At 40.7% G+C, this 22,925-nt stretch overlaps 1 protein-coding gene across 1 annotated transcript in view; it reads left to right on the top strand.

Annotated features, from left to right (window-relative positions):
• Positions 1-22,925, top strand: part of ZNF516 (zinc finger protein 516) — a 103,140-nt gene that overhangs the window by 40,718 nt on the left and 39,497 nt on the right. The window contains exon 2 of the mRNA XM_034060719.1: positions 2,171-4,195. Within this exon, the coding sequence (XP_033916610.1) occupies positions 2,296-4,195 (1,900 nt within the window). The 5' untranslated portion in view covers positions 2,171-2,295. The remainder of the gene's footprint in view (positions 1-2,170; positions 4,196-22,925) is intronic.

Here is a 22,925-nt window from a genome sequence, read left to right as displayed (position 1 = left end):
CTCACTGGTGTAAACTGTAGAAAATACAGAATGTAGAAAAGATTGTATAAAATACCTGGAAAAAATCTGCCCTAGAGCGTGCTGGGGTTTTTTTCTTGCAGTGGTGGAGAACATTAGAAAAGAATCTGTAGCTTGTTGAAGTATTCAGTACTGTTGTGTGAAATGCAAGAAGTTACCCTGGTGTTTCTTTTTATGATATAATGACTTTTATGTTAAGTCTTTGATTATAAGACACTATGGGTTGTTACTCAGCAAGTTTAGATTACAGGTCAAATAAATAAGATGTTACTCTAAATTGTTTCATACATCAGTAATGCTGTGTAAACTGCACTTCTATTTGCTGTTTGGCATGTTTGTACCTTCTGGTACAGCCACAACTTCCAGTGGCTGACATCCATTAAATACCCAGGGAATTTCTTCTGAGGTTGCCCCTCCATTTATTTTTAAATGGCTAATTCCAGAGATTAATTTAGATACTCTTGTTTATAAATTTCCTGCTCATCTGGATTTCTGAATTTGGGATTTTATTTTTCTTTTTAGTCACAATAGATTAGTCATAATGTGAAAATGCTTCATTCAAGGAATGAAATCGCGTTTGCATCATGTCCTTTAGATATTACTGTCGGCTCTCTTGAGGAAAAGGTAGTTTGGGTAGATGCTGTTGATAACTCCTCACATGCTGAACGGATATTAGATATTGCGGAAAATCAAGCCCAGGAATGTATGGTCCTGTAGCAAATAAGAGACTAGATTATCTTAAACATAATGAAGTTATTCTATAGTGTGTAGCTGATATGAGCATTGCATCAGTTTTACCTTGCTTTTTATAAGGCTCACGCTGGTGATGTGGTTAGACTATTTATTTATTTACACATGGAAGAGATGCAGAAGTGAATACACCTTAAAATGTGCAACTGTAGATCTGTAGCTCTTTATTTATTGAGTCACAGATGTCAAGTGATGGATGTGTGAATATATAGTGTTGTTATTGTTCTGCATATTTTAGCTGCATTTTAAGAAGTTGATGTTTTCTTAATGTAGTAATAGATTGGTTCTTTTTGTTAGAAAATACAGTATTCTTTGATCTTAGTCATGTGGTGTTTGTAGTACTTAATGAGGATAGAAAGGGGGGAAGATTTTTTACAGTGTAGTAATTGGAAAAGAAACAATCTGTGGAGATTTACCCATTTTTTTTGCCATATACAAGGTGGGGAATTGCTGGTGTGTTGCATCTTGCATTGCTGAGGCAGATATTGACATTGCGTTTAGTCATGATGAGATACAAAAGCTTTAAAACTTTTATTAATCTGTTTTGTTAATCAGAGCTGTTTCTTATTTTGTTTGTTTGTTTATGGTTCAGATTCTGTTTCATAGTGGTGGGTGGTGCTGTGGTTTCCTGTATGTCTTGTTGACATAAATCACTCGTATTTAAGATCATTTGATACCTACGCACATCATCAGTTTCCTTTGTTAGATCATGACTGAATATTACACTTCTGAGGGGTTTAGGTTTTTTTCTTCGTTGTCCATCAGGAAATAACTTCTGGTTTTCCTGAATGCTTTGTCAGGCTCTGGATTCTTGTTTTCTCTCTAATCAAAGTACTGAGCGTCCTCAGCCTCTGCGCCTGCGCTGTGCATGCCACATCAAGCAGAGCAGAGCTGTCTGAGACGCAAAGTAATGCAGTTGCCAGCAGGAATATGATACTTGCTAAAGACTCTAGGAAAGCCTTTTATCTTTGGCAAGTAAGTATTTTACATGAAATTACACATGATGGTAAAGCCACAGATTTAAAGCATAATAACCCGTTCAAGAAATGTTTTCCTCATTTAAGGTATATTTTTAGCCGCTTTTGCCTGGTTTTAAAACAAAAAATGTTTTGAAAGTTTGTACTTTTTAAAAGACACTCTAATGTCAGTTTCTGGAAATGAATATTTGCTTTTTTTTAATTTTACTTGTTTACTAATGATGCTTGCCACTGAAATCTGGATTATCAGCAAAAGGAGAAGCTGCTGGTTTTGGGAGCAATAAATTATAGCACAGTGTGCTTCTAAACATGAAGTGTGTGATGGAAGCTTTTGAATTAAAAATATGAATAGGTTTAAATATATAGGTTTAAGAATCTGCTTACATGATTTCTGTACATTTGTGTGATTTTTGTTCTTGTTTCAGGTGATCTATGCCATCCGTTTACACAGCACACAGAAGTGAAGCGGGGCTTCAGACTCTCTTGAGCAGCTGAAAGGAGAAACATTACCCAGAGAATGAAGCAATAAAACATCTCTCTGCAGAACCGTATGATTGAAAACGCGGTCCAGCCCTCCTCTGCTGCCGGGCATGCTTTTGTCCTCCTGCCCCGCTCACCTGATGTTGCAGTGATACAGATGGATCGTAGACGAGAGGCAGAAATGGAGCTACGGAGATCCTCCAGCCCAGGCAAGCTAAGCAAGAATGACATGGATACTGACAAGACCATGTGCCACAGCTGCTGCATCTGCGGTAAAAGTTTCCCTTTTCAGAGCTCCTTGTCGCAGCACATGAGGAAGCACACGGGTGAGAAGCCCTACAAATGCCCTTACTGTGATCACAGAGCTTCCCAAAAGGGCAACCTCAAGATCCACATCCGTAGTCACAGAACAGGCACTTTAAGTCAGGGGCATGAGGCGGAGATGGGAGAGGCGCAGCTGGGGGAGATGGGCGTTTCGGAGGGCCTTGGTGGGTGCACCAGCCCCACTAAAAGTACATCTGCCTGCAACAAGATCTTGAATGGTACTGCTCAGGTTGATAGCAGCAAGATCTTGTTGAGAAGCAGCAAGAAGGAGGTCATGGAGGCGGTTCCAGCCGAGGTGGATGGCAAGCTGACCTCGTACCAGTGCACCTTCTGCAAAAACAAATTTGAAAGGAAGAAAGACCTGGAGCAACACCTGCACCAGGTCCATAAACCATTCAAGTGCAGGTTGTGTAGCTACATGACCCTGAGGGAGGAGATGCTGTTAAGCCATGTAGAAAAGGACCACGCTCAGGTCCCAAACGGGGGGGCCTACACTGAGAACTGCAAGAGTGAGCCGAGTGCAGGCGAGTTTCCATGTGAAGTCTGTGGTCAGGCTTTTAGTCAAACCTGGTTCCTGAAAGCTCACATGAAAAAGCACAGGGGGTCATTTGATCATGGGTGCCACATTTGTGGTAGGAGATTCAAAGAGCCCTGGTTTCTCAAAAACCATATGAAGTCACATGGCCCCAAGACTGGGAGCAAAAACAAACCAAAAAATGACTTGGAGCTCATAGCCACTATCAATAATGTGATACAGGAAGAGATGATTGTGACAGGCCTATCTCTGTATGAAGTTTGCACCAAGTGTGGAAATCTGTTTACAAATATGGAAAGCCTGAAAGCGCATAATGCTGTTCACTACCGAGCACAGAGGGGCAGCACTGGGGATAAGGCTGAGGAATTAATTGATGGGAGCCTAAGCTCCTCGGTAACGAAGCAGTTTTTCTTTCAGTGTCTCAATCTAAGGCCATCTGTAGGGCTGGATAGAGTTACAAGAGAACAGCCTGGGAAGAGGGTAGCTGAGCTGGATCCCGTCAGTAGCTACCAAGCTTGGCAGCTGGCCACCAAAGGAAAAGTAGTAGAGCCTTCAGAGTATGTGAAGTATGTGGGATGGGACGAGGCCCTGGCGGATGCAGACGTGACTTACGACAAGGATAAAAGAGAGTACATCCTTGTCAATCAGGAGAAACGCAAACGAGATCAGGACTCACCCAGCTCTTCCAGCAACCCCAAGAAGAAGAGCTGCACCAGTGGGCGCCTGGAGAAAACTGGCAGCACCCCATCGGGTGAGAGCTGCCCGCTCGCCCAGGGGGACCTGGACTACCGCCCTGCCTCACGGCAGAGCCGGCGGGCCACCCAGAACAAGTCCACCGAGTGCTTTGAGTGCGGCAAGATCTTCCGCACCTACCACCAAATGGTGCTGCACTCCCGGGTGCACCGCAAGGAGCGCAGGAGCTGCCGTGAGGGGGGGACGGCTGCCCAACCGGACCGCTATGGCTCCAGTGGCGAGGAAGGGGACTCGGGGTCTGTCAGTGGGCCCAGTACCCCTGAATCTGCGTCTGCCCCCGAGGACTCGGTCACCTCCGGCCTGGGGGAGGAAGGGGCTGAGGAGACCTCGGAGGAGGGAGCAGCCAACCCCTTGCTAGGTAAGACTGCTTCCAGCTTTGCTCTGCATGGTGTTGCCAGTTCCTGTGTCTGCTCGTGTGGGATATGATGATGAGCAGAGGGAGAGATATGTGAAAGCATATTTCAAAAGGTTTAAAGGCAGTGTGGTTGAGGTCCTGTGCCCACTGAGTGCTGCTGCTTGTCTTGGCATGGTGACTTGTCATTCATGGCACAGGTAATAAAAGCAAGATCAGAGGACGGCTTCGTAAGGTACAACTGAATTTGTATTTTGGTGAAGGACACCTGAGAAATATTTTAGTTGCCCATAGCAACGGTGTATGGGCAACTACCCAATGCTGTAGGGTAGAGTAGTGTCTTCCCTGGATATCTTGGGGGCTGTTTCTCCCCAGTTTATGGGCACCTTGTGTACTGTTCTGCCTGTAGCATGCAGGTGTAGCAGGGGCACAACCAGTGTGGTGCAGCCCCGAAGCGTGTAATCTTGTTAATCTCCAGTGTGAGAGGCATCGCTCTCTTCTTCTCTGCTTCACTTCCCAAATTGTGTTTATAACTCCAAAGGCTATAATTAATCTCTCTGGATTAAAGTGGTCCTTTGAGCCCAACACTATTAAATGGAACAAATTATTCTTCAAATAGCAGCAAAGTAAATATTTAAAAGAACACCATTAAGCACTTTTGTATTTTTTAATATCTTTTTGTTGTTCACCATTCTTTGTTTATAATACCCTTTTAAAAATGTGAGATTAACCATTCTTTCCTTACTAGCCTTGTGCTGCTTTTTTGTGTGCTTTCTCTTTGGCAAACAGTAATGTTTTCCTCTCATTTTCATTCCTTTTGTTATGAAGAACATGGTTATCTGTAGAGTTAAATGCATTTTCAAGACCATCGCAGATGAAGTAATCTGCACCATTGTGGAAGAGGGTGGGATTATTCAAGCTGTGTTCTGTCAGGATTTTATATAATGTTGTGCTTTCTCCTGGCTACAGACCCCACAGCAGCAAAGGGACATTTTCCAGAATTGTATATTGTTACATGTTTTTCATAAAGTTTTTATATATATATACTACACACACTTTTTGGTCATTGAGCTCCTTTTGTGAAAGTCCCATGGTTTTAGGACAATTAAAGTTGGAGCCAACACTGCTTGTAAGGTGTAGAGGGAAGAGAGCTCCAGAGGATTGAAGCTGTAAAAAAATTAAACCCATCTGTTTGTCCTTAAATTAACAAGAATGGTCCTAAACTTGATTTTGCTGCAACTTGGATCAAGTCCCCAGTGGACAAATTGGATGAGTGCTAGAGTACAAAAATGTAAATTAAGCCAGGAACTCCTTTTTAACTTTTTTTTATGCTTCTTTCTTTTTTTTTTCCCTTTCCATAAATGACAATTCCAGAAAGTCCCAGTGACAGGCTGACTTACGTATTTTCTCAGTGATGACTTGCCTATTTGAAATACTCCGAATTTAGCTTTCCTATCTGCTGTTGGATTTTGGACACTTAAATGAATTTCATTATGGAAGCATACATACTTTGTGTGAAAATCCATCAGCTGCTGCCTGAAACACCTTGGTACAGTTGACACAAGATGTAGTGATAAACCTGCAGCTTTGTCTACAGTTAAATATGGTTGCCATGTTTTACCAGTTTATGTACATTTGTCTTACGGAAACTGCTGTGGTGGAAAAGTGTCTCTCTGGAGATAGCAAAAAAACACCAGAACACTTTCTCCATGATGTTCAAGTAGGAAAGCTGTTCTTACAGGCTCTCCATATGAAGCACTCTTGCTAACAAGAGCAGCTGTCTCATCTCTGCCAGTCCTGCTTCTTACCTCAACTCAAGCTTTAAGCTCTTCTTGCGGGAGTGAAAGGTGACAGTTAAACTAACATGGCAGTTTCTTCCACAGGAATTAAGTGGCTGCCTTAACCTATGCCAGTAGCCAACACCTGGAAATGTATTTGTCATGGTACCAAATTGGTCCCCATGTTTAAAGAAGCAGCAAACTGATGTGCCTGAATAAAGGTGCATCTTGGAAAAGGGATGTTTTTGCATCAGTGACCTGGGAGGGTGGCAGCTGCATGTTGCCACAGCTAAAGAGCTAATCAAGTGTTCAATTGGCTGATAAGATTATAACCAAGAGAAATGTTACCCTTGCTTATTAATAGAGCTTGTTTAAATAAAATCGTTGTGTCAGTGAAGTGAGAGCTTTTTACAAGTGACAGAAGATTTTTGAGATTCAAAAGAAGGTTGTTTCGTGGTGGTGATATTTTTATTTTTCTTTTGCTTGTTTGTTTAAAGGCGTTTTCATAAGTCAGTGTTCAAGACTTAAGTTTCTCAGTTTTCTGTTTTTGGTATGCAGATTTACTGACACTGCCCTTATATTGTTCTCTAAGGACAGGGGACCTTCTATCCATCAGGCTGTGGGATTATTTTTACTCTTCAGGTTGCTGCTTTAACTTGAGAGGCCTTCTTTCTTTCCTCTATGAACAGAAACTTAAAAGTGCACAGAATATAGGCCAAATTCTGCCCTCATGTATGCGCCTTCTAAAATCAGGTGTTCCAGTGTGGTCTTGAAGCACATTTTGTCCTAGAAGTACTGCAGTTTGCTATCCTCCACTGTGACTTTTCATAGTCACTCTTGCAGGTGAAGCTTTACCATCAAGAGCTGTGCTGCAGCCCTACAGACAGCATCCTATCCCAGTGAAGGTGGGCAAGTGGTGCTCTCAGCTCCTCTTCCTGACATGCCTCCTATGGTGAAAGTTTTACTCCAGCTACAGTCAGGAAAATCTTGAGCTACTCATTAAGTTATATCGCAACTGTATAATTTTTTTTACTTTCACATCTTTACTGGTTTTCTCCCCTTTGACACATTACTGTGTTATCCTCGTTCAGAAAAGGTCCTTGAGACTGCCAAGTGCTGAATGTTGTGGCCTTAACTCAGCTGAAGGTTTTTCTTTGTGTGGTTAATTCTTAATCAGCTGAGTAGTCCTGTTGACACACAGTCTTGCAATGGGGAAACTGTCAATGCACCTCTGTGGTCACGTAGGGCCAAGAGATGTTGAGGCTGAGAAGTACTGATAGGGCTTACTGGGAAAGAGCAAGAATTGCACTTTGCCTGTGAAATGCAGTTGAGAGCCTCCAGGGTAGGCACTTCTTTGTTCATAACACGTCAGTAATTTGCTGTCTGCATAGACTAACGTAATGATTTCTCAGGCACTGGGGTAGTGTTTGCAAACCCAGCTTATCAGCTGCCAGGGGGTAAGCTAGCTAGTTACGAAGTGCTTTCCCTCTTGTTGGATGTAGGGTAAAAATTAGGTTTCTGGAGTTACACATGGTCTACCATGTGATACCTGGAATACTTTGTTTATATGCAATGAGGTATATGTGCTCTGTGTGGCAGCCACATGGGAAGAGGTGGCCCAGAGCACATTCACTCACTTAAGAACAGCCTGACTATTTTTTTAGGCCTTCCTGCCCCATATGAGTCTTCATTTTTATTTGGCATTCCAGCCACTAGCAAACTGTTTCTGAATTTCCATTGAGTTGCATCCAGGCTGTTTGAACTGTTTATGAGTTGTTGCACAGCATTTCTCCAGCTTGAGGCTTTTTTTTGTCTGTGATTTTCATTTTTAACTAAACCCCAGAGCTGTGACTGAGGGAGTAGAGGGGGATTATGCATGTGCTGATAAAAGTGGAAAGGAAAGCGCTCTGTCTTTCTAATCTTCCATCTTCTCAACTAAAATGTAAGTTTTGGTATGCCAAATAAATAATTCAGCCTCTGTGCCTTTGGTGGTGTTTTTAAGGCTCAGTGTGGGCCCCCTCATTGTCATGGTGTGCTTAGCAGTGAAGGTGTTGCAGTCTGTTACATTAGGCACTATGAATGATTTCAGTCCTGAAATGAAGAAGCAAATTCAGTTTTTGAGGCTGTGACTGCTGCTGACAAGTGGGAAGATGAAGAAAACAAATACTGTTCGGTGCTTGGCAAACATGTAGTAAAAGCACAGGCCTATGATACCCCAGCCAGTAAAGGAGTGCCATAAAGGTACTTCTTTTTGCATGTAAGTGCCAGACTGGGCAGGAAGTGTTAAAAGTAATTTGGGGAGGGCTAAAAAAAAAAAAGAAGAGTTTTATATAGGAATAAAAGAGGAATGCTGCTTCTAGCCTGACCTTGTCAGGGAAAGATGGCAGGTAGAGAGGCTATTGCTCCTTGGAATGCTGCTTCCAGTGGAAACGGTCATAATTTTATTTCCTTCATCTCCTTGCATCTTCTCTCCCTTTTCTTCTTCCTTTTTATTTCCTGTCAGACTTCTCTGGATTTTGAAATGCTTTAATGAGGGACTGATTCACCCTTACTCAACACATGCTGTTTTTATTACACTGGCTAACGCAGGAAGGGGTTGATTGCAAGTGAGAACTGTTGCTCTAGGCCCTGTACTAACACTGCTTCAAGCCCAAGGAACTTGTAGGCTGACTAGATGAGGGGAACACAAGTTGCTAGACTGCACAGAATGTTAAAAAAACCCCACAACAAATAATGAATACAAACCAGTCATTTGTGGCTGTGTTTGGTTTGTGTTTTACCACCAGGAGTTAACTGATGGTATGGTGGGACTTGCGCAAGAGGTGGTGAGCTCTGTGAAGGGGTGAGACAAGACAGGAATAAGGTGTAGGGGGGAGAGAAGGGGAAATGGGGGAAGACAGAGAGGAGCAAGACCTTGGTGAAGGGAGTTGTGCTGTACCGTGAGGTTTCAAAGACGAGGGGATGCTGAAAAGAGGTGTGGGATTGTGTTGGGGTTCAGACCCTCCAAGGTAATGGCAGGGTGCTGGGTGTCTTGCCCGGAAGCCTTGAGGGCTTGTGCTGCCCTACACTCAGAGGCAGCTGACTCCAAGAAGGTTGCCATGTGAAGTGCAACAGTGGAATAGTCACATGAATGGGAGACAGCAGCAGGAGCTCACCTTGTCCACACCTGCCACTGAATCACTGGCTTGTTACTGATCTGTACTCTCAGCTCCTTCCTTGGCTTTAGCATTGGCAAAACAAGGGAGCAGTGCCTGGTTTTAGAGTTCTTAATGCTTGTTACATTTAAAAAACTCTTAGAAATCCATGGCCAGACATTGCTTTAGTATCTTTATTAGTAAACTGAAGGAGAAGAGACAGCCGTTTGTGAATTGCTTACAGGTTATACAAACTGAGAGATGTAGACATACCATTTATCCCAAGCATATTATAAGAAAATTCTGTATATAAATTGGAGTGCTTGAATAGAAACATTACATTAGCATGTGTTGTGAAAAGAGTAGGAGAGACTTCGAAAGCATAAATTTGGGCTTTGTTTTGCTCAGATATAAATCATAATGAATCCAAGAGCTGGAACTTTCTAACAAAAAGTGCACAATTTCATAAGGCTTTTGATTTAAAATAAAAGTAAAAATTGTCCTGAGTTGCTTTAATTTTCCAGTAAAATGGCGAGGCTGTAATTTTGGGGAGGGGAGGAACCAGCTAAGCGAGTAAAAATAGAAAAATTAAAATATATAGTAACTCCAATGAAGAAAGGTAATCCTACTGAAAGTGCTCTGTTGCCAGAGTGAGTACCTGGAAAAAAAGCTGTCAATATCCAGTACCAGGACTTCATTGTTCTGCTTATATGAAAAAGTGTTCCTCTGTGGAAGTCCTCTCCACTGTTTAAAAAATGAAACATTTTTACTGTATATCTTAATCAAATAATTACACGTCAGATACTTCTCATGCCGGATTCTCACTTACTGTAAATTCCACAGTGTCATGCCACTGAAGGCAGTGCTGTTGGGGTGTTTTACACCAAGTGAAGATCTTGTTCTGCATGTACAATCTTAAGTATGTTGAAGTTATTTAGCTTATTTATTTTGCAGAATAAGCGTATTAAAAGTTGGGGAATGTCTCAGTGCTGCACAATTAGCAACTCCCATCCCAAGCTTCCAAGAAATTGGGTAGTTTCAAGGAGGAAGAGTGTCTCAGTGGCTTCTGTTAGATCCCTACCACAGAGATAAAAACATTACACTATGATTACACACTTCCCCAGTTAGTTTTGGCATTGCGGAGGATCGTTGTTGGCATATAAAACCCCGTCAACTTTATAACCCAACTAATTGTTTTGGTTGTTAACACCAGTGGGATTAATGCCAGGACTTTAAATACAGCAAGTTGATGTCTCTGCCCAGCTTCTTCTGTGATCGAACCAAGGTCCCTGTGCTTACAGAAGATCTCATAAGCATTTTTTGGGACTTTACAGTTCAAACTATTTCTTCAAGCCCATTCAGTGGATCAGGACTAGATCAGTTACCTGGTTTGAACGTGCCTAATAATACCATTCAGATTTTTTTCTTATGTCAGTTTTGCTGTAATGCACACAGTCCAGTTGTGATATGTGTAGCAAATCCACATGGAGTGTGGTATTTCCTCATGATCTGAAGTTTCTCTGCAAAGTACTGCAGGTTGAAGCATCATTTTTGACCAGTACAGACCTGTGTATTATCTCCACAGCAGCACTTTGTTACCTCTTCCCTCCCCTTTGGACTCTTCTGCACTCCTCAGGACTGCAGAGGCTATCTTCTATGTGTGAGTATACATATATTCCTGTGGTGCTGCTGCCATCAACAGCAGCTTTTTGCTTTCTTTTTAATTGGGTTGACATGAATGGGAAGAAGAACTGAGGAAACAGAAGAAAATAGAAATTATGCTGATCATCCCAAGCAAATGGATAACAAGAAAAATTCTGACTGCCAGGATCACTGAAGTGTGTATCAAGGGGAGAGAAATGGAGAAGAGCCATAGGACAGATACAGAAGTGTGGGTCAAAACCTCTCTTGGATGTGTACCTCACACATGTGAAGTTACTTGGCCCTTATTTGGTTTAGGGTGATAGTGGGAGCTGTGCTTCAAGAAGCTCATACAAAAAGCGTTTGACTGGAACAGGGCAGCTATGTTTTGGGATAATGTAGTCATTACCCTTTAATGCTTTGCGTTACCCTGACATCATATAACTAAGGAACGTTTAACGATTGCCCTGTAGGCATCTTGGATAATTTCCACTGTGTTCCTGATTATGCATTACTAGGTCCTGTTTTACTCAGTCTCCTGTAATGTGGGTGGCCAGCAAGAGTATTAAACAGTAATTCAGGTTCCTCTCCCAGCGGAGCATGGTGATGAGAAACAGATAACACACAGTCAGCTCAAGTCAGAACTATGTCTTGCTGGTTGAGCTTGAGATACTTCAGTAGATGAATGACTTCTCAAGACAAAGATTGCTGTTGCCCAGAGACAACTTCTTTTGCAGCAGTTTGAACTTACTAATCCAACTGTTGCATTGCTTTTGTTCCTTGCAAACATTTATGTTGGGGCCTTGTTTAAGTACTGAAAAATTTTGTGCAGGGTATTTTGATACAGCATGTCAAAGATAGCCTTACTGGATTTAGCTTTAATTGTTAATGTTCCTGTTTTTGCAGGTTGCCATATTCAGTAACAAGAGACACAATTAGAAGTATTGTTTAGACAGTTTATTGTAGCTGTAGTCTGTGATACAAGCAACCAAAGCATAGCTCAGCTTGGAAGAAAATCTGTGCCAAGATGCTAAGGGAGAGATAGGTTTACCCATCCTTATTTTATCTATTGGAAAGCAGGGAAGTCAGTGTGGTTTCTTAGAAGTAGGCAGTAGTAGGATAAACTTTGCCATGAAGCTTCTGTCAGATGTTCAAAGCAAGATTAGTTCTTCATACTTCTTTCACAGCTTTTGGAAATGTTGTCACAAGAACTGCTTCTAAGGATCGCTTATATTTTATGTTCAGTCCTTCCTGAATTGCCAGTTCCCATTCCGTGCTTGCCAAGCACTAGTATTTCTTTGTAAAATAAATTCCAAGGGTGTGGAAAGCTGTTAGCCATCTTGTTTTCAGTTTGTGCATTCAAAAATACCCCTTTATGTTTAAGTCAGTTGCCTTGCCACAGGGGTTGCAGTTTTCATAGTAGGCTTTTAGCTTTTCTTCAGCAAGTATCATAAACATCTGTATATATTGACACGCATTCGGGCATCCAGCTGCATAGTTACTTGGCTTGTTCAAAACACTCATTTCTTGACACCTACCCTGGCCCTGCTGTCTTGTAAAAGCCAGTTTAGCAAGCAATTCTGGTATTTGTTAGTACTGATGTTTCTATTACATCAAGTTACAGCATGTGAAATACTGCTTTGTGACATTTATAGTCATAAGATCACATTGTGTAGTGCTTTTATTTTCTAGCAGTTTCTGATGAGTGAGCAAGGACTTCCTTCCCCTCATCTAGTAAAACAAGATTCAGGCAATGAAAATAGCAATGCTAGTGTTTTTAATCTGATTTCCAAATATTTCAGTAGTGCTGTGGCTGTGTTCAGTGGGATTATACTGATCTGTAAACCCCTGCTAATGAGGGACTTGTATCTTTGATGTTAAATGTTTTTGCTGCTCTTAACATCGTGGTTCGCAGTTTGCTCTTCATCCATCTAAAACTAGGTTTTCTTTGTTGATGTGTTGCGTTTGGCAGTAGGTGCTCTCAGCGGGTATGGTGGGCTAAATTCTGTGGGAGCTGAAACCTGGGGAGCCCCTGGGCTGCACAGGGTATAGAAGTAATGCATGATTTGGCCTAGTGTTGGTAGATAATTTGTTTTCTGAAGGTGCATTTTACAAATATAAGTTTTACCAGGTATCACTTGACTTTATGTTTATTCTTAACTCGGTAGTCTCATGCAAGCCCTGGATTGCTTTAACTTGAATGGGGCTGACTGTGGTACCAGTCTATACCAGTAGAAGTCAAAAGCAACTTAGCTGTAGTCAGGGGAACCCTTTACAGTGGGAGTATCAATAACTTTTTGTTTTATTCTCCTTTTTTTTTTGGTTTTGGTGTGGGTTTTTTTTTGTTTGTTTTGATTTGGGTTTTTTATTTTTTATTTTATTTATTTTTTATTATTATCTATAAGATTTATCAATAGCAAGCCTGGGTTTTTATGGAGATAAAAAGCATACGGTGAATTGTGTGGAAACTGTAGAGGAAAACTTTTTGAGTTTTTCATTAGAATTTTCAATGCCCTAGTCCTTAAATGAGACTTCTGGATCCTTGTTGCAATTAGTGTGTGACTGCTACTGTTCCATGTTTTGTGACCAGTACCTAGACTTTATTTTCAGTGCCTGGAATGGATTTGTAAATGTGTAAGGAATGTATTTTCATGGTGAATTTGTTTTCTGTGTTTATAGACAGCATGGGCTTGAACTGGCAAATTGCTGAATGTTTTGGTCCTGATCCAGCAAAACTCATAACTGCTGGTTTGATTTTAAGCATATGAGCAGTCAGGTTGGAGTCATTAACAACTGCTTTGTTGAACTACTTGGCACCTAATGGCTTGAGGTTAGAGAAGAATAGAGAAATCTTTCTTTGCTGTAATCAATGCCAGTGTAAATGGCATATCCTGAAATGTACTGTAGCATGCAAACTTCACAGGTGTTAAGATTAGGGGAGAGAAACAGGTATCACAATTGTCTTTTGTGGGTACTCTCTTAATGGATTCAGTTACGCTTTAGTGATGCTAAGGGAAAAAATCAACACCTTGTTCTTTTGAAGTGTAAAATCTCTACTGAGAAAGTGTCCATGTGAAACACAAAAGTATTCTTTCATCCGATGCTTGTAACTTGGATATCGGTGCTTATTTAACATGGATCTAGAGCATGAGATACTTCTCATACTGGACCCATGGGGTAAGATTTGCCTTTCTGCTTTTTAGAACTTTGTTTTCCAGGTTTGTAATCTCAAACCTTAGATACTGCTTAAGCTCTGTCACTTCAATGAACAGAAAAACAAATAACCATTAAAATGAAAACGTATCACAGCTGTAATTTTAGTCTTGTTCGGGAGCCGTAAGTTAGCGATAGGTACTCTTAAGTCATCTTCCCTGTTGTCCCACTCCCTCCCCCCAGTCCAAAGGATACAAAGTCACCGATTTATTTATTTTTTAAATTTGGGGTTAGTTTGTAATATAAGGCATTCCCAAACCTTGTGTTTCTTTGAGATAACAAATTCATCAGGCAGTTGAAGGCATCAGCTACACCTAACAGCACTTCAGAGGTGTGTGTTATCTCAGGATAGCATATGTCTTGTGATGTCTTACTGCTTAAATAGCATTTGAGGCAAGCTACTATCAGCAAAACCTAAATATTTTTTGGAGGGGGGAAAAAACACAACACAAAGGAAATAGATGGATTCTTTTGGAAATGTGAACCTTGGGTCTATGTGGCATCATAGTTTTCCTAGTCTGTGAAACTTTTTCTGTTTTTTAACAATAGAGGTTGCATGCCAGTGTCATGATGGTGAAAGACTGAGCACAGTGAATTGCGATCATAATTGGATGTAAAAGACTTAATTTCTTCCCATCCCTGCTGTACCCCAAGGAGGTAGAGCAGCTGTTGCATGCAGTTGTTGCCTTTTGCATATTTTGCTAGCTGGGTAGCACTATTGAACCAAAGGTATGTTCAGTTTTCTGTGGTTAAGCCTTTATTGGATTGGTAGTAAAGCCTTTTTTAGTAGATAATGAAGCAAATAGATCTTTCTCTTTCCTTAAAAGAGAATTCAGGAAGTACAGCTTATACTGCACATGGAACACATTAATCCTAAACCCCTTATAATGCTTCGCAGAAGTTTCTCCTCCTTGCACATGCCTGTATCCACATTTGTAGCAGTTTCCCAGAAGCATCTTAACCTTAAGTACTGTTGAAGCCTGGAGAAGCCTTAAAAAGCCCACCACAGAATGTCAGGTAAAGTTATAACAGGAAAAACTTAATCTTTACTTGGATTGTTATGGGACAGTGGACTGGGTGCATGTAAGTAAGAATCACTTACTTGCTACTGTAGTGCTAAACATGTTTGACAGGGAAGCCTCAGTGCTGTTACTTGTGTGGAAATATGGAATATTGTTTATTTCATTAGTTTATACACACAGACATGACTTACTGGTTATGATTCAAACATAATCACTTTATTTTGCAAGTGAAGTTGTCATGGCTTTTTATCTCTGAAGTTATCAGCATGCAATGCCTAATATTAAGGCCTGTAATGGAACGGAAGTGTTATTAATGCGTAATGGAATTTTTACGTGCTAGTAAAATTTTCTGCTAGACTGACCTTTCTTGGTCAGATTAGAGCAAAGTTTTATATGATTTTTTTTTTTCTTTTTAATATCTTAGGGTATACTTAGTAAGTCGAAGTACTAAGTTCACTCAACCAATGCATTATGGAAAATACTCTTTCTACAGTATTTACTCAAATTCCAGTTTTGCAACTTTCTTTGAGGCCTTCAGAAGCCAAAAGGAAAGAAACATGATACATACGGAGGTGAAGGTTGGAATGGGCAAGAAACATAATGTAATTAAAAACTCTGTCAAGCTGAAAAAGGTTTGAGAAAGGCAAGGCAAAAAATCGGGAAGTGTGGGTGTGTGTGTAATAAGTATAGGTTAATATACATAAATGGGAAAGTGCTGACGTGTTACTGTTAGAGATGCATCCAAATGATGTAAACAACTTATTCTGGAAGCTCGTGGATACTTCCAAGCAGATCTCTGATGCTGACAGCACTACAGAGATCCCTGTCATAGAGGGGAGTGGAGGGTATGCAGAAGCACAAGCCAGAAATGTAGTCTTCTGCAATAACTACCCTATCTCTGTGTATTTGCTTTTTGGTGTGAATAAGTTCAGTCTGATGCACAGTATCAAAAGTATCACACAGTATGTATTGTAAAGGTAACCAATCTACATTTCTTTTGTTGAGGGTCTGAATTCAGAGTTAAGACAAAGTTTATCATATCTCAGCAGTGCTGTGGAGAAAGCAGGCACCCAGGCTGGTGCTGCTGAGAGCTGGGTGCTGTGAGGACATAGATAGGACCTGGCTGGGGGCATTTTCCTTTGATCCAGCTTGTTGCAGTGATCATGAAGTTGTGAATCGAAGGGGGTGATGGAAGATGTTGTCTTGAAGGTTTTGGTCCAGATTCAGGCTCTCGTCAACTGAAACCTATTGGTTTAAGTAGGAATGGCAGCCCTAGGGGCAGCCTTGGAAGAAAGCTGAATCAGTGGCACAAGGAAGTAAGCTGGAGGTAAGCAAAGGTCGTGTTTGTGTAAGTGGTGTCATGGTCTTAGCTTATTGGTCAGAGAAGGGCCATGAGGATGGCTGAGGCCTGGAACAGCACATGCCAGGGAGGTTGGCATGCTGCAGGAAGTCAGCCTATGTGGGCACAGTTGGCTCTCAGAAAATGAATGTTGTTTAAAGGAAATGAGTGACCGCAAAGTGCACATGGAGAGAAAGTGGAGCACCAAGGAAGGAGGCACTGTAGTGGAGTGTTACCCTGTTTGTGTTAGGGTGTGGGAGTGCATTGGAGCAGGAGGTTACACCATGCCCCTGCCGCTACTCTATGCGAGCAGTCCTGGCACTCAAGAGCTGTGCACAGTGGTAGAGCGCAGGTGAAAGAAAATCAGGTAAAAGTTTCTTTCAGGTCCTGAGAACAGCGGAAACTGAAAAGGGAAGAAGTGATAACTGTGAAGTGTACAAGAGAGGGATTCTGTTTTGATACGTTGCATGTCTTAGTGTTTCACCTGGTAAATCACAAGGATGACTATATTCCTTTGTGCCTTTTCAATTGAGTGCTTGAGTGTCGGGAGATAATAGTTATGTTTGCAGAAACACTTCGAAAGAAGACATTTGCAGTTCTTCATCTCTTTCACTTTCCTGGTGCGCGGGGAAAAGGAATAAATAAATTTTTATCAAAAGTGTCACTGAATGGAAAGATTCAAAATGATAAAGTGCTGAACTTTGAAAACTTGACTCTTAAAGCTGGTGTGGCTGGACCGCTTGGCTTAAATGTAGCATGTCATTTCAAAGGCACTAAAGCCAGATACATAACTTGCCCCAGATGTTTAGATTCAGTAGAGCAAGCATGCATGGTGTTTTGAACAAAGTTGCCTCTATCCTGGTAATGAGTATTTTATGAATAATACCATTAATTCCAGACACCCTTCTCTGCCTATATATTTTCACGCAAATAAACTGGCACCCAATGCAAGGCACTGTGTTTGTCAAACCAGGTTCAGAATCTTAATGTGTTTTCTTGTTACAGATACTTGAAAGTACTTGCTGTGTTTCTTTCCTTTAATGAAATTAACAGCTTGTTGAGAGCTAGGTTGCATGTTGGATTCCTGATCAGTTGTGCTTACACAAAATATTTTATTTGCTGCCTTTCTTTCATTCTGGGGGCATTTGTATAGTAACAGAACTTCCATTAACTCCTGCTGCTTATTCTTTACCCTTAAGCTACAGCCCTTTGTTGCAGCATCACAGTGTTGACCCTGGAACCAATTACTGTGCGTAACAACCAGAAGATGATGAAGCTTATTCTGCACCCGTTGTTTTCCAGTAGTCTTGGTGCACATAAGCCTCTCATAGTACATGGATCAGCAGGATAAATCTGTTTAAGAACTTTGTAACACTGCCTGGGCAAAAACATCAGTAAAAGCAATACAGGAGAAGGCTTCTTTGCTGATCTTTTGTTTTACAGTCCCAAGAGCGCAGCTGGGAAGGCTGCAACATTCTTCCTGCATTTGGGGAGTTGGGATGTTCTCCATTAGTTTTGATGTCTGTCTCTTCCCTGGAAGCAAATGCATGTGCAAATGTAGTACAGATGTTGTATGAAAGCTTAATTGCGCCTCTCTTTACTTTAAGCTGTGGTGCTGTTCTGTTGTGACCCCCCACCCCAAAAGTCTTTTCCTGAGAAGGGAAACCATTTTCCCATTCTCCCTTACTCAGGGGTTAATTGTATTTTACCCTGCAAGTGTACCTCAGCAAAAGCTGAATGGAAATACAAGTCTCTTTTGACAGAAAGGCGGAAGTTTTTAGGCTAGCTTAGATTTTCAGTTCTTTTTTTAGGAATTAGAAGTCCTTACTAATTTCAGCCAAAAGGAAAAATCCCACCCTGAGGTTATGTTTCATCCATGCCTCTGAGAGAGCTTAAATCTCTTTGCTATTTCCTCATGTTTGGTTGCTGGTCGTTGACAGCCAGCTGGGTTAAATTGTCACAGGTGCAGCTGTAAGAAGCTAGCAGGAACTGAAGAAGCAGGGGTAATCCCACTAAGGAAATCCCCTAGTAGCTTGGTGCTCACTGGAAGCAGTAGACCAGAAATACAATTAGTGGCAGTTAGAAACAAGGAAGAAGGAAATCTTAGCTCATACATCAAAATTAAAGGGATATACTGTGCTCTGTTTGCTGGGGTTAACGTGTTACCACAGCTCTTCTCAAACTCTTCTGTCTTCTCTATCTGAACTCCTGAAACCAGTGAAGAAACCGCTTGCTTACACTCTTAAACTAATACTGTACTCTGGTTATGGGATGCCAGATAATACAGTTAGATTGGACATTTATTTCTATTCTGCTGTATTTATTTTTGTTGTGTTTATTTCTCTGTATGCCTTTGTGCTTGTGGACTTTTTGTGCTTTTACAATTGTCAGTATAATCTTTTCCCCCTTCATTTTTAAACACCACCTCCAATACAACAAAATGGAACAAGCCATTCTTTCAAGATATCTTGAGACCTGACTTGTTTATATTTCTGGATAAGAAATAATAATAGTTTCATAGTTTTATTAACAAAACCCAGCCTTTAAGCTAAAATGGCTCGCAACTTATGTTGTGGAAGATGATTTGAGCAGATCTGAGACACTTTTAGTGGGGATTTTTTTGTGTTTGTTCTTTTTTGTTTGTTTTTTACCCATTTTTTCCCCCAGAAGTGGAGCTTCCTGTCTCTTTCTAGAAAAATTACTAGATTTTTTTTTGGGAGATAGAAATAGGTGAAGTGCATTCTTTCATCTGTCATTCCAAAGAAAAAATTAACTGCTTCTTGTCCATCATCTCTGTTTCTAAAAAAATACTTTTTTTTTCTTTTTTTTTTTTTCTTGGTTCTGTTGAGGAAACAACTTTAATTTTCATGGATTTTTTTTTTTTCCTATTCTATTGGAAAGAAGCTGAGTGATAATGTCATGAATCCTTTTCAGGTGGAATGCTTGGCAAAGTACCCAGGGAAGTAAGAGAAAACTTTAAACAGGGATCAAACCAGAGCATTAAGGAGTGGATAATGGTATATCTGAGAACTCTAAAAGTGTGTATGACCAAACTCTTCCAGCAGGATTTCCCACTGTGTGTTGCTATTTTTGAACATACATCTGTGTCTAATTATCTAAAACTGCTATACAATGCAATTAATGTCATGCATCTGAAGAGCCAGGTAACAGGGCAGCTGTCCGTTTGTATGAAGGAATAACCCAGTGCGTGTACAGTGTGTGCACACAAATGCATGCAGAGCTGTTTACAAACCTGTACAAAATCCCCAACTTTTGGGCCAGTATTATCCACTGCACTCTGTGTGGACACAGACATGTGGAAGTCAAATGAGAAGACATCAGAGAGAAAGCCCGTCAGTTGGAAAGCCATGAATAAAACCAATTGGGCAAATAGTTACTGCAGAATTAGAGGCATTGTGACTTTTAAAGATTTCTGAACAGCTGATAGTATGACCCTGTATTCTTTGTTATTTATGGAAATGTGTTACATGCCAGACTGTGAAAATGGCTGCCTGTTTGCTATATATGTTATTTTTGAATCACAAGTCAGCAGCTGCATTTTCACTAAGAGTTTAATAAAAATATAAAAGACAATAACTCTTTATTAATACCTAGATATGAAATTCTTTAAATGCTTTAAACATTCAAATCATTTGTGTAAAACAAAAAGGCTGGTAAAGCTTTCCCAAATAAATGACAGTCATCAAATCATCTTTCCATATAAGGCTCATATTTCAGATCAAAGCCTAACTAAAAAGAACAGAAATACATGATCATCACATATAAATAAATTACTGCCTTCTGATTGTGCAGTAATTTTACTAGGCTTTCTTTAAAGTGCAGTTAGATTTTTTTTTCTACATTATGAAGTTCATTTGAGCTTTAGATCTTGTGTTTTGCTCAGATGTTGTAAGGCAAAGCTGATCTTCCTAATTGATTTACTGAATGTCACTGTATTTGCTTATCCATGTCAAATATTGTATGGGCCTTTTGACTTTGTAACTAGCTGAGGAATTATGTGGAAGCAGCAGAGTTAAGTTAGTGATTTGTGTGCAGTCAGATTGGTGTCCCTCTCTGTCTTCCCTTCTCCTTGTGCTGCCACTGTCTGAAAGGCTCAGCCAATTCAGTTGTAAGTTTCTCAGTGAGAGCTGTCCAGTCTCTTCAACTGTCTTGTTGCTGAAATGATGTTTCAAATTGGGTTAATCCACTTGCCTGGAAGCCCATATCCATAAGGAGTGTAACAGCTGAGAATCTGACTCATCAAAAGGAACCACTCACTGTACATGTGTAAGGTGTCTACAGCTTGACCACTACACGCAAGCTGTTGTACAAGAGCTTGGTGTGAGAAAAACACTTTTGAAGTGAAGATGGGAGCAGGATTGGGTTATGCTGTTTACAGGAAGCATGAGAGAAAGGGTGCTGCTGTTTTGTTGAGGCAGGATGTTAATTAGTCTCTGGTCAAAATGTGGTACCACAGAGCTGGTGAAAATGATGAGTGGGAGGTTGCAAGAAGTCAGGTACAAAATCAGTATTGCTGATCTTGGAGTCCACAACACCAAAGTATGTAGGCTCCAAAACTCAGTCAAAAGAAACAAAATGTATCTCCCTGTAGGAGAAAGTGGAGATCTGAACAAAGCCTTCTTCAGGCCGGTTTCCAGTCAGGCTGAGTTGGAGAGAGGCTGGCTTTTGGCAAGGAATTTGTCAAAACGACTGGCATTTTTTTTTTGCTTCTGTTAGACATAGAACTGTGTCTAAGAACTGTGCTATTTACAGAATATATACTACTTATTTACCAAAGGCCAAACAGGTTTTTTGACAATCCTTATGCTTCCAGTATACCCTGGCCTGCCTTATATGCAGAGAAGACTGCCTTAAGGCTGGTGTCTAGACAGGGCCTTGTGTTTAAGCAAAGGGAGTTAAAAGCAGGCTCTGATGTCCCTAAATTTAAAGAGAAAACTTTCTTTTGACTACTTGCCTCTTATAGTTAATAGACAAAGTGTTACATTTCTGTTGAGTCCTGGGATGTGTGAAGATAAGGGAGGCGTTTCAGGTGTTGCTGTCAAAGGATGTAACTATATCGTGGCTTGTTCAAATGTGGCTGATGAGCTGCTGCTGTATGGAGTAAACAGTGGGGCTGCTGTTCATAGACAGTCCCATTCAATGTCTCAGGCTGTCATTGTAGTAAAGGATTATTCTGACATTATAAACCAAACAAAGGCAGCTCAGTGAGCTTGACCTTCTTAAATCTAAGATGAAATTATGATCAGTTTTGTACATGGGGCTTAAGAGAGTCCAGGATGGTGGTTCTTCAGTCATGGTGAACTGTAAATGTGTTGCCCTATCTTACAAGACATTAGTTAGTAGGACTGTTAGTAGTTAATAGAATCTAATTTGGCATCTTAACCTCGCTCTAAATTTTAAAAGCATGCTGCCATTTGCTGCTGTTGGAATTAATGCCATCATGGAGAAAGTTACTTGGGTAATGGCTCTGTCAGGGTTAGTACAGTGTAGGTTGTGTGGCATTGTTTGTTCTTCAGGTGTCCAGTGTAGCTTGTAAAATATAGCTGTTCCTGGTTTATTATTTACTTATTTTAAAAGTAACATCAAAACCTGGGTTGGTAACAGTAAGGGTCTTCAGTCTTCGATTGTAGGTCAAAGTCACTTTAACAGGAACATGCATATTAGATGCTCAATGTGAAATACATAAGGGAGTGTGAGGCAAATGCACTTTTCAGCCTTCAGTTCAACCAGCCAAGCTTTTAAGAGATTGAAGACTGAAAAACTGAAGTTCAGATTAGCTGATGTATTTTATTCATGACAGTAAATTGTGCAAAATAGGTAAACATTAAATGCTGGTTTGCTGCTTCACAAAGGGTAGTGCCCTGCGTCACAGAAAAAATCAGCTTTTGTTTTCAGATGATCTGCATTCCCTCATCACTGCTTGCATCATTGAAAATAGTTCCCTATAGTGCCCTTCCATCCTTCATCTGCAGTGCTCTTTGCTGTTGGTGAACAGCAGGTTTAGAGTTTTGAATAATAGGCTGGGACTCAAATGGATAACCTCTATCAATTATTCATGATAGGTCTGAGTAGCTGGTGTACAACACTGACAACATTCATACCTTTCTACTGTAATATGAACTGTAAACGATGCAGTGATTGATAGACTACATATGACCTTTGGTCAGTTTTATTAATTCCTGTTGCTGAGTTCTGTAACCTGTTTTTCATTGCTTATGCCATGGAGCCACTGGGTTTTTAAAAACTTCAGCTCTCCAGACCTGGGAGAGGCTCTGAATTTACTGCTTATTATCTGTTTATATTCTTTGGATCAGTTCTCCTTCCTTGGAGGTTAATAGTTGTATCATTGGTGACTTCAGCAGGATTGTAACAGGCTTCTTGTACATGTTTAGAATAATATTAGGTGAATGAAATAAAATGTGTTGGATCCCATACTATGGCTAATGGTGAGTAGAGCTGTGGGGAGTTCTCAGCAAAAGCAGAGGAAGGAAAGGATGCTTGCCTTTTGCTCATGAGCTGTTTCTGTTTGTATAGTAGGTTAATACAAAAACCCTGACTGCAACAATGCAAGGCTTGAGATATTTTGCT

This window comes from Melopsittacus undulatus, chromosome 1, assembly GCF_012275295.1.
Source record: "Melopsittacus undulatus isolate bMelUnd1 chromosome 1, bMelUnd1.mat.Z, whole genome shotgun sequence".
Taxonomy (NCBI): domain Eukaryota; kingdom Metazoa; phylum Chordata; class Aves; order Psittaciformes; family Psittaculidae; genus Melopsittacus; species Melopsittacus undulatus.
The sequence above is the reverse complement of the archived record's forward strand: the minus strand, read 5'-3'. Positions and strand labels throughout refer to the sequence as shown.